Source organism: Rhinolophus sinicus, linkage group LG02, assembly GCF_036562045.2.
Source record: "Rhinolophus sinicus isolate RSC01 linkage group LG02, ASM3656204v1, whole genome shotgun sequence".
NCBI classification, from domain to species: Eukaryota; Metazoa; Chordata; class Mammalia; order Chiroptera; family Rhinolophidae; genus Rhinolophus; species Rhinolophus sinicus.
Genome location: NC_133752.1, coordinates 159,374,041 through 159,386,593, shown reverse-complemented (window position 1 = coordinate 159,386,593; position 12,553 = coordinate 159,374,041). Strand labels below are relative to the sequence as shown.

General features: G+C 37.5%; 1 protein-coding gene across 5 annotated transcripts in view; it reads left to right on the top strand.

Moving 5' to 3' along the window:
- The window catches only part of FGD4 (FYVE, RhoGEF and PH domain containing 4), a 183,323-nt gene that overhangs the window by 99,065 nt on the left and 71,705 nt on the right, over positions 1-12,553 (top strand). Inside the window, exon 1 of one of the 5 annotated variants that reach the window (XM_019736669.2) lies at positions 8,780-8,979. The exons of the other annotated variants lie outside the window; for them this stretch is intronic. Coding sequence (XP_019592228.2) covers positions 8,889-8,979 — 91 coding nt within the window. The 5' untranslated portion in view covers positions 8,780-8,888. Of the gene's footprint in view, positions 1-8,779; positions 8,980-12,553 lie in introns of those variants that run through there. 5 annotated transcript variants of the gene reach the window in all.

Genomic DNA, 12,553 nt, shown 5'->3' with positions numbered 1-12,553 from the left:
AAATGGACAAGATCCCTGTGAAAAACTACCTAGGATCATAAACACTACTTACCTTGCTTGTGGAAGATGTCTTCTTCAGAGCAATAGTCCATGAAGGGTTATGTGCCCGAGGAAGTGCAAACAATGAACCATTGGAGTACAGGAAGCAGGTCCTAGAACTTGGAACCTTTTCCTTAAGGAGCTTTTAAAAAAGCACCTTAGCATTCCTATTATGTATGGACTTATTCACTTGGCATATCCAGTTACATGTGAGGAATTCTGAGGGTAGGATGGGAGCTGGCCATGGCAAGCTCACCTGTGTCCTTCTGCCCAGGGCAGTTTAGGCTTGGCTGGCTATACTGAGGGAGATTACCTGATCTTAGGTAATGCGATGCTGGGACTACTTGGACATAGTGCATAAACATCTTTTGTACCACCCAGACATGTGTAGGTTATATGATGGTAAAGTACTTAAATGAGTTGTCACACCAAAGAATTTGTCTTTTTCTTTTAGAAAAAAACACACGAAAGTTCCCCATTCACTAACCTTTCATTTGAAGACCAGCATCTTATCAGTACATGTTTGGCAGGTTCTTACCTAGCAGATATAGTTGAAAAAATAAACACAATCTGCCCTTCTGAGGCAAAGCTGAAATTTGAATGAGTGAGAAAGTAACTGCAACCAGTGGAGGAAAAGTGCAGTCTGGACAGAGCAGTTTTGAAATGGTTGTTTGGAAATGTTTCAGTTATTGTGTAATTTTATCACCAAAATTGATATGTATATCTTTTTAAAAAAACTTATTTTTAAAAGCCTCATTTCTGTGCATACATTCAAACTTAAATAGAGATCTTTTCAGCCTTGCTTAAAAAACTTTGAAATAGTTTTAATAGGTTTCAGACCACATTTTCCAAAAAAAAAAGTAACGCCTTCCAAGACGTCAAGGCAGATGGAAATGTACTAGAAGAATTTCATGGACAACCTTTGCATAGTTGGTGGATGGGATATTGAAATGTATATCATTATTTTAGTAAGTGGAGGCAATGATGTACTTCTCAATATGACTCTTCCTCAGCAAGGGCAATCATGAAAATCACATATGGAAGTAAACTAACTGAGATCTGTTCTTTGAAATGGCTGTATCATGAAATATTCAACCAAGATTTTAAAAAGCAAAGAAGATTGAAACACATTGTTGTCTCAAACATATTTTATCTTTACCTTATCCTATTTTAAGTTCTATTTTTGTGTTTTAGATTATACAATTTAGTGCAATAATAGTTGTATTTAACGTATGTATACATGCGTACATACATACATACTTGGGACTGCGATGCCCAAATTCCATACTGAGATGGATGTGTCCTCAAAAGCTCAGAGATAATTGTTCTAGAAAGCCTTTCCTGACTCTCCTCCTTGTACCTGTAATAGTAACAGGGCCCAGCCACACATGTCAGTCACCACTTTACTTGTCTGCTCTCCCTTTGACCCCTTGGAAAGGGTCCATTTAATGAGATTGTAGTAAGTGTCTGACACAGTGTGCATGGAGACTGTAATAATGACCAGGACAGTCATGGTCCTTGCTTTCCAGAAGCTTTGCCATTAGTAAGGAAAACAAATGCTAAACAAGGACGTCTCATGAGCATTCATTTAATTACAGTTGTAAATAAGTATTCAAAGAAAATTCATAGGGGATAGTGAGATTAGTTATATGTGAAGACCTTAAGGACATGGGAACTGGACAGGATAGTGTGGCTGAAGGAAAATGGGACTCCAGGAAAGTGATGGGCAGGACTTTCTATGAAAACGTTCTAAATGCCTAGCAGTGTGCCATGTGTACTGTATTGCGTCCCATAAAAGGGCTCAGTAATTCTTTTTCAATAAACAGAAAAAACAATTTTAGAAGGGATCTTAAATTGATGGCTCATCATTTTCTTTGACACACCCAATGTTTTTGGGTTTTAAAATTTAAATAAAAAAAATCATTCTCCAGTTTGCTATAGGTCTTAATTCATATTGTTTTGAACCTGTATCCTTACCCATTGGTGTTATCTGCCTAGATGCTAAATACATTTGCCTTTGCTACCGTGTGTAGAGGATAAGGATAAAGATACTCCATACTCCTTAGACAGTGAGATGTTTGCTAATATACAATTATTTATCTTGAGTTCTAGTGGTGAATGTTAAAGACTATATGGACATTTTATAATCTTTGGTGTAATGTTGGAAACCTGTTTCTGTTTCATCATTGGTAAAGTTCACAATATATAGATTGCTAGGCTAATAATTTGAAAATTTCAAGCAAGTAAATTTATAATTTATCAAGTACCCATTTATCAATTAAGGCCCATATGATGGAAATGGGCTTTTTTAAAAAAAAAATTAATTCCCTTTTTATCCTTGATGTTATTTCCTACCACGAAGACAGCAACTTAGGTAAAGCTTTCTCTGAAAGTTTACTGAAATCTGGATCTACTAATTTTCTTTCTTTCTTTAGAATTTTCTTTTTATTCCTGTAATATACTTCTGAGATTACCTCAAAAAAAGAGAAAGTGCATGTTTAAGTATGTCAATATCTGTGAGACAAAAGGAAGGAAATAAGTAAAACGGGTGATTTGCAAAGATAGGATGGTACTGGTTATAGTTAGGGTATCTTTTCTTTCCACATTCTGAGTTTCTCCTTTAAGAATATTTGGGCCAACACAAAAGGCCTAAGTGTCTGCTGTTATGCCAACAAGTTGTACATTAGGGTCTTGGGGAAAGGAAGACAGTCATTAAAAGAAATCTGGACGAGACAGTGAATCAAAAATAGATAGAAATGAAAGTCCTCCCTCTTTTTCTCCCAAGTTAGTAGCAAGTAACTAGATGTGCTTTACCCTTTATCTGACCTGGCAAGAGCAAAGCCTAAGTTTTGTTTTCTTAAGGTCTCAGAGGAGCCTTTTCTGGAAGCTGCATGGTTATTTCAAAGTTGGAAAAAGTAATACTTAGGTTCCTGTGGAAATTTATGAAAAGAAAACATTTTTCTTGACTTCCTTCTCAAAACTGGTGATTGATAGGAGGAATATAATTTGGGAACGTATTTGAAAGAAAAGTGGCAAGGCATGAGGCTAGAAAGGGAAGCAGGGCACAGAGACTTCAGGCCTTCCATGGCGTTTAGATTTCATTCTAAGTGCAACAAGCAGCCATTGAGGATATATCAGCTGCTAAGTGACGAACAGTTCTGCAAGCTATAATGAAGTTTACAGATCTGCCCCAGATTTCCTCACTGCAGACCTGAAATGCAATCCTTACCCTCCTTTTGCTGCATAATGAAATCACACTTATCCTTCAAGTTCAAACTTCCCCTCTCCAGTGAAGGATGTAGTTTCTAGACATGTGGAAGTGAGAGCATGAGGCTGAAAAGACAGGTTGGTACTGGAAATAGATGGTTAAAACTCTCCTGCATAGTGGAGGAGTTGCAGCCATCAAGGGAGTCAGTTATCTAGAGTACATGACAAGGAAAGAGAAGAATGCAAAGGAACGGTACAGGCAGTAGAGAGTCTATGTAGTGAACTCATAAGCATGAACAAATAGATTGGGGGCACAGCAGGGATAGGTTGGGTGGCATACACTGAGGGTGGAAAATGGTCTAGTTGCAAGAATTTTCTTATTGTGGCAAAATACACATAACATAAAATTTACCATTTTAGGCATTTTTAAGTGCATGGTTGTGACATTAGTACATTCGCATTGTTTTACCACCATCACCACCATCCATCCATCTTGGAATTCTTCCATTTTCCCCCACTGAAATTCTATATCCATTCAATAATTGCAGTAATATTTTGCTCACAATACATGGCAACCTCAGCACTAGAACCTTATAGGTAGACATTGTCCTGATAGGTATAGATGAAAGAGATGCAGGTGAAGGACACTAAATGGCTAGAAAAAGCATTTTTAAAGAGTGACTCTGTTGTGAGGTGGGTGAGGCAGAAGGACTGTGATCGGGAAGGACTGAGCAGAGAAGAGAAATCAAAATCTACTGTTTCCCCAGCATGATATTAAGTGCTTTGTATATGTCCTTTACTGGAGCTATCATGAGAGCTAAGAATGGGTTCATCAAGGGTTTTGAGTAGGAAAGGTAGAAATCTAGGTGGTGGCAAGACTAGAATTATAGAATTTGAAATCTCATATTTATCCTTGGTGTTATTTCCTACCAAATGTGATTTATTTATAGGATGTACATAGTTCTTCCATTGTAGGGTGGTTACTTGACATTGATCAAGTGGAATCCAAAGAAGTTCTATGAAAATAGTAACAGTCTTAATTAAAGAAGAAGCAAGAAGTATATTTACCCATGAACTTTGGTTCTGCTTTGAATTTAGATACTATCAAGTACCAGAGATTAGTGAAAAAATAGTTAGATAAAAGTCATGCCAGACTTAGAGAAAAGAGTGGACCATGATGGGGGGAAATGCCGAAAGAGAAGAAATATCAACTTAAAGTGTGTTTACCACCGAGCTGTTTATTTGAACATATGAAATGAGTGGTATGATCCAGGAAATCCATACAGATATGATCAGACAGGCTATAAATTGGGGCATAGGGATCAATTCCATAATTTATGTAAGGAAAGAGTGATTTTATTTTCTAGGATTATATATTTTTAATTGGAAGAGAATTATTAAAGTTAGATGACATTTCAGATACAAGGTTTCTTCTCCTAAATCAAATACCTAAAATATACAAACAGTCCCTAGTCACATGACATTAGAAAGCTGTGTAGCTTTCCATGGCCTTCCAAAGTAGAGACTAATGGAATTGAATTAGAACCCACAATGGGCAGCAGTTTAATCTAAGGTTATGTTATCATCCATCCAGAAACCCTGGTTTGAGGGGTACTGTCTACTTTAACAGTACTGTGTGATTGGGACTTCTACTGACCATCTAGTTAAAGAATTAATATAAAACATTAAAAATTAAAAAAAAAAAGAATAGAGATTCGGGGATAATAGGCTTGCTTTGAAGATCTGTATAAAAATAGTTTGGTACAAAAATATTCAAGCAACAGGATTTACCTGGCATGTATTCAAGAATTTCCAGGCCTCACTTCATAAAGGCTCGCAGACATGCAAAATGGAAATTATGCATCAATTGGTTGGTTTTTGAAATTAAAATGTGTTTTTTTAAGCCAGTGAGGGAATCATTTTAATAGCAAATTGTTATTTGATTGTATTAGATTGTTATTAGAAGACTAAAGAGTGCAAAATGGATTCAGATTCAGATTAATTCCATAGTATGAAAATGAAGACTGCCTTCGAGTTAAACAAAATTGGAGAATCAGTCTGAGAATTTTACTCCCTAGTGAGTAACTGAACGTCAGAAGTACTTAAATTATTTTTTTCCTATTCCTTGTTCTATCTGGACAAAGTGAAATACTAATATGCACTTGGTATAATTGTCTTGTTATTTTATTGCCAAAATATGTATAGTAGTAAATAATTGTTAAAGCAACTTTGCTATTGGTACATGAAGTTTTAAAGTACATGACAGATGATGTGCCAGGCAGCTTTACTTAGAAATGGTATTGCAGACAACTTTGTTCCCCGCCCCCCTACCTTTTTTTTTAAACATTGTAGATTAATTTTAATTCAGGAAGCACCGGTTGCATGGTAAAATTTTTGTTTTAAATTATTTCTATTAGAAATGATAGTCTCTTGAGAATAATACAGGTAGGCTTTAATAAAAAGTAAACTAAGTTCAATATAATGAGAAAACAAGTGTTTATGCAGTACCATGTGAATGTTTGGAAGAAATAACCTATGCTACTAGGAGAAGCGTAAGAGCAGTGTGTCAGCCCGTTGAGTCTGCCATGCGCAGGGTATTTTGTGAAAAGCTTTAAGTTGGTCAGCATGAATTTTAAATAGTTTCCAGGACTGATATCTATGACAAATAATCTTTTACTCATTACCTAAACATGTACTTGAAAGTTCCTTTTAATTATTCTGTTATAAACTTCAATGTTCATAAATGGAATTTGTGTGGGGAGCTAATTAGGTCACTTTTGGATTCTTCAAGATTTTAAAATTGTTTTTTATTTTTCAGTTACAGTTGACATTCAGTCTTGACGTGACTTCTTTATATCCTTAGTTATAGGAGTACTGTTTAGCTAGTCTTCAGGTGATTCCCCAGGGCGACTGTTCTATAATTTAGTTGTAATTTTGATGCGGTCACGGGATGAGGCTAGAATAGTGTATCAACTCCATCGTCTTGACTAGAAATCTGTCACAGGAAACAGACACAATGAACCAGTGATTATCTCTACTTTTTATGATGAGAAAGGCAGTAGATATACCAGAAATCATTTATTTTTGAGTTTATACTATCTAAGCCAACATTTATTTCATTGTCTCTTGCTTTTTAAAGAATAAATTGCTTTAATTTGCTGCTCATTTTTTTTAATTTAAGGGATAATTTATATACAATGAAATTCATCCTCTTTAGAGTACTATTCTGTGTTTTGACAAATGCATACAGTCATGTAACCACTACCACAATGAAGATAAAGAACAGTCCAATCACCTTTGAAAATTCTGTCATGCGCTTTTGTAATCAGTCCGTCTCTCCCTGTATCCCCTGCAGTCTCAGATCTATTTTCCATTCCTCCAGGCTTGCCTTTTCCAGAATGTCATATGGAATAATATCTATGTAGCCTTTTAGGTTGGCTTCTTTCTAATGCACATGCAAATGTCCTTAGTTTGCTGATCCATTTGCTAATTGAGGGACAATTGGGTGTTTCCAGCTTTTGGTGATTATGAATAAAGCCTCTGTAAACATTCATGTACAGTTTTTATGTGAATGTTAGTATTCATTTCACTTGAGTAAGTACCTAGGAATGTGATGGCTGGGTCACATGAAAGTGCGTGTTTAACTTTATAAGAAAGAGCCATGGCTACTATTGGGAAGCTTGGAATTTAGTTAGAATTTTGTGGTAGATGCTGAATATAATTGCAGATTATCCATTTGTAGACAGTGAGAGTCAATGAAAATAGTTACATTTTATTTTAATTATCACTTTCTAGCTGCAAATCATGTCTTGGCTTTCTGATTTTCATTTATAAAGATTCAAAAGTGGATTCCATTATGTCTTAATTTATTGTTTAAAGGTGAATTAAATTTCTTCAAGATTGTTATTTCACTAGTGTTACTGACCAAGATTTTTAACGTCTTAACACTAGTTTTCTGCAAAATGGTAAATAATTGTTATTCCTTAACTTATCTGTATTATTCCTTTCACAGAAGAGTGGTTCTCTTCTGTAAAATAGTGATAAATTATTATTACCTTACAGTGAGGATTTAATGAAATGGAAGGTGCTTAATGTAGGTGCATAAAGTAAACGTTCACTATAAAAAAAGAAAACGTTTTTGTTTGAAAACCAAACCCGAGATTATAATTTAAACAGTGCTATCAAAGCTCAGGAAGCACAGAAGTTGGGGCATTTTTATGACAGGAAAACATTCTGCTTTCTACATTACTGAAACTTGCCAAGGCTAAGTGGTCTTGGAATCAAATATAAACAGTTTTCCTGCCACACTGAAATTTAAACACATGGGTAGGGTTTGTGGAGGAAATAAAAGACAATTCAGGTTTCTTCTCTTTCTTTGACTCCTTTTCTCTAATGTCTATTCTTTTTAGATTAGTTGTAAAACCTGTTCATGCCTAATATGCCAATAAATTTATTAAAATTCCGAAGTTGATAAGTCCACATCCTGATGAGCAGTTCCTCCGAGTCCCATTTGAATGTGTACGTAAGACCCCCTCATACCTCATCCTGAGTGTTGTTCTCCTGCCTGGACTTGAAGCCATTCCTAAGCAGGTGCAATTGAGCCAGAGCTTTAGGCCATCAGTGAGTCAAGACTCCAAACAAGCAAGTCTCTGCCCCAGTGGTTCCCCTAGTGTGGTCCTGGAGGTGGAGTCCCAGAGCAGCAGTGTCAGCATCCCGTGGGAGTTTGTGAGAAAAGCAAATTCCGGGACTCTACCACAGACTGGTTGAATTCAGCTCTGGAGATGGGACCAGGCAATGTGTGTTAAAATGTGTGACCTGGTGCACCCTACAATGTGAGAACCACTGCACCTGCACACACCAAGGGGGCTGGGGGCGTTGGAGAGGTTATTTTCCGCCATGAGGGTGATCTGAGTTACTTCATTGTGATGGTATAAATATTGCAATTGACCTTTTCTCATTTTTTCAGGGCCATGAGAAAAATTTAAAGTACTGATTAACTGATACAAACTTATAAAGATATAACAATGAGGAATAAATACTTTACCAGTGAAACAGTGTTCTGAAATAACATGTAGAACTTGCTTTCCTTAGGAAACGTATGAATGATATTTATTCACTTCGCACTATTAATTCACCAAGATCAATGAACTGTATTAAAATGGAAAGTCATAGTTGGCAAAATAGCATCTTGAGATCATTCAAAGTGACATTTTAACATCTTAAGCCTGTGAATCCTGAATCTGTAACCTCTTTGGTCCAGCGCATGGATTCAGTTAAAGTAGAAACAAACTGTTTTCATGTTGGCTTTTTTAGAGCATTACTAATGGTTAAGGAATTAGTCAATTTATAAACCATCCTATTCCCAAATGTGTTTCTAGTGCATTTGAAGCTTCCATGTGCCTCCATTGTTGTTTATTTTACTGTAATAGAAGTCTCTCCATCCTCACATACTTGGTCTCCTGAAAAACATTGCCCCGGCCCTTCCTCTGGGGAGGTGTGGCATATTATGCATGAGGTTGTCTATGAGCAAGGAGGTCTAAGAATGCCCCGAAGTAGAAAGTGCTCCGATCTGAGCTGCTGGCTGATGAGTGTGATCTCCAATCTATCAGAGGCTTGAAGGCCAGGAGTGAGATTTTTATCACATGAACTTTAAAAGAGCAAAGCCAAATATTTTCTTACCAAACCCGAGTAGGCTCATCATCAGTATATGTGAAATCATGTCCACTGATCAAGGTAAGTGGTTTCATTTTCTAGTGTATCTTTCTCGTGGTTTTGGTGTTTTTATTTCCAATGTGTGTGGGTCAGTTTATAACAGCATGCTGAGGGAAACTGAAGTAGAAGAGTATGGTTTTGTTTTAAAGTTAATAAGGTTCACATTATTTTTTCAACTTGAACATTAAAACTATGTACTGTATTCATGGGGGTTGGCTCTTCCAGGAGGCTTCTTCTGGGCTTGCGAAATACAAATTTGTTTAATAGTTCTGTTTTCTCTGACTCATTCTTGGTAACATTTAGACAAGTTTGAAAATTCAGTCACCAAAGGGAGGAATGTAGAGAAAAAAGCAGAAGTTTCCTTTCCCCCCCTCTTCTGTTACTGGTGTTGAACAAAGCTAAGAAATGTTTACGAGTAATCGTTTTCTAGTGCTACTGCATGGAAAGCTGTTCTGTTCAAACAGACAAAAAAAAGTCTCCACCATCCCAATTTTCTTGTTTTAGCAAAGTTCAGGGGCTTGTGACTCCTTTTTCCTTATAAGATAACATGGGAGAGACAAGCATGGATTTGTTATTTAAAGTTGTTAGTGGTATTAAGCCACTGCTTTTTCCTCCAATATTCTACAGTCTATCAAGGAGAAATTGATTGTGTGAAGGAGGAATGAGATGTTACACTGTGGTATAAATATAATCATGTGACAGGAAATTTCTGCTAAAAATATTTTTAAAAGCTGAAATGGGTTCATTTTGTGGAGCAGCAATTTTCCCTTTGTTACTGCACGAATAATAAACCTTCCTGAAGAATGTCTGCACTGCTAAACAAGATGAACTGTACCTTAGAACAGTCAGTCTTCCGAGTTACCCATCTCTTCCTTGTGGTGTCACTCCTTCCTTCTTTTGGTCTTAGAGGGGCTTGCACTTTGTGGAATCTCAAGGGGGCATCGGTTCCAGTACTGCAGCACGAAGCTGAGGCTCCCTTTGCAGCTGCATAGCCTCGGCTGGCTCTATTCCCAGGCTCTAGCAGTAGCTAGAGATTGAGTAGCTGGCCCCGGCTTCCTCCATCATCCAGGCAGAAGCCTCAATTTCTTTGCAGGGGTTCCGCTATTGTTGCATAAAGTTCAAGGGTTGTATGATCTCTGCATGGTTTGCCATTGCATTCTAAATAATGACAATTTTTAAAGTGGCAAAAAAGAAGTATTTTCTTCCTCCACTAGTAAAGTTCTCCCAGAAACAGCTTCTGCCCCTTCTCATTCCATCTTCAAACAGGTTGGAGTGATTGAAGAGAATTAGTATTCCCTCCAAGAAGGCAGCTCTCAAGTGGAGGGAGAACTGCTCCTCGAATTTTCTGTGATAATGGACAAACGCCCTGCAGTGAGTGTCCACGACGATGTGGAATTTCAAAGTTCCTTTTAAGGTTTTCAAACTAAAAAGACCTTAATAATGATAGCACTTCCTGTCCACACAACTGGGTTATTTTATTGCCCAAGTTGCTTCAGAAAATTTTTTAAATGTGCACATTTAGTGTACATGTTATTTGCAAAGTTTTTACCTTTTTTAAAAACTTGAAGAAACTTTCCTTTTTTAAAAACCTGTGCTTGTAGGGAAACGCACAGGAAAACTCAACAGTGAAAAAGAGTGTGACGAATGACAGTATTGTTCAGTCTTTGCAGGGATGATAAGATGGTTTATGATATTCATCCAAACCACATGTAACTTAAATTGCAATCCAAGATTAAGATTTAAATTTGACCACCTCTCCCTAGACAATGAAAAACATTCATTCCAAAAATAAAATGGCCTTTTCTTAGGGGCTTGAGGACCTTTCCATCCCTGCCCCCTGTCTGATCTACCCTCTGATGAGTTAAGAGCACCTTAACTCTCTGTGCTCTTTCTTTATAAAATGGGGAGCTATTTGTATAGGTCTGAAATAATATTTTTAGAGGTCTTCACCCGATATCATTGTTCTCTGACTGATCCCCTACCACAGTACTTGTGAAGCCCTGCTTGGATCAGATTCTTCTAAGGTATTTTTCCTTTGCTAATTGACCCAGGATCTGTAGTCGGTTGGCCATACATTGAAGCAGGCAGAAGCAAAACACCTTTGAGAAGAAAAATAGTGTTAGTCGTGGAAGTTGGTCATCTTACAGGGTGATTATTAAAACATGGCCTGGGGAAAACCACTCTTTACCCCTCTTAGAGAATGAATACAGACAAGAGTTGTTTTTTAATTTTCAACAAAAAAATAACAGTAAGTTATTGTGGGCTCAGTGTTCTCCATGTCATTATATAACAATTGTTATTTCTTATGCTCAGGCCAAACCCCTTAGTCTTCCTTGAATCTTTTTTCTTTCTTTTTCTTTTTTTAATTTTATTGGGGAATATTGGGGAACAGTGTGTTTCTCCAGGACCCATCAGCTCCAAGTCATTGTCCTTCAATCTAGTTGTAGAGGGTGCAGCTCAGCTCCAAATCCAGTCGCCGTTTTCAATCTTTAGTTGCAGGGGGTGCAGCCCACCATCCCATGCAGGAATTGAACCAGCAACCTTGTTGCTGAGAGCTTGCACTCTAACCAACTGAGCCATCCAGCCGCCCCTCCAACAGCTCAGCGGCAGCTTATTGTCTTCAATCTAGTTGTGGAGGGCACAGCTCACTGGCCCCTGTGGCAATCCAACTGGCAACCCTGTTGTTCAGAGCTCACCCTCTAACCAACTGAGCCATCTGTCCGCCACAGAGCTTTTTCCTTACACATAGCCAATCTGTCAACAATGCCTGCTGTAAGAGACATCAACCTCACCATACCTTAATGTCTCCACTACGACTATTCTGGTTCAAGTTGCGCTGAACTTTTCCTTAGATTATTTTAGTAGCTTCCTATCTACCCTTGATCTCCTAAAGTCTGTTCTCTACCCAGCAGCGTGAATACTCCTTTAAAAATGGAAAACAGATCACTGTCACTCCCCTGCTCACAATCCTTCAGTGGATTCCATCTCTCTCAGAGGCAAAGCCTCTGCCTCTCTCTCAATGAGGTGCAAGGCCCTACCTGTTCTGCCTGCCTTAACTCTCTGACCTCAATGCCAAGTATGCTCCAGGCTCATTCTCATCTATCCGTGTTGTTATCTTATTTCCCTTTGAACACATCAACTGGGCTCCTGTTAGGATTTTGTAGTTTTATCCTTTGTTCGGATGCTAATCCTCCAAATATGTCTGTGCCTCACTCCCTTCATGTCTCTACTCAACTGTTACCTGTTTAGGGACACCTCCCTTGAACTCCTTATAAATAATAGCAGCCCCTCACCCAATAGCACTCTCTCCATCTCCTTTACTCAGCTTTATTTTCCTCATAACACTTTATAACATCTAGCATGTTATGTAAATGCTTTTCTTATGTTGTTGCATGCTTCATTGCTGTATCTCTAGGGTCTAGAAAAGTAACTGATACATATATTGGATACCTCATTAATATTTATTGAATGAATGAATATACTTCTCATTTTCTGTTTGCAAATTTAAGGCTAAATGAGCAGGACTATAAGAGCTGTTAATAAATTATAAATATTTGTAGTGTTCTCCATTTCTTCCCCTCAATTATCTTTTAAA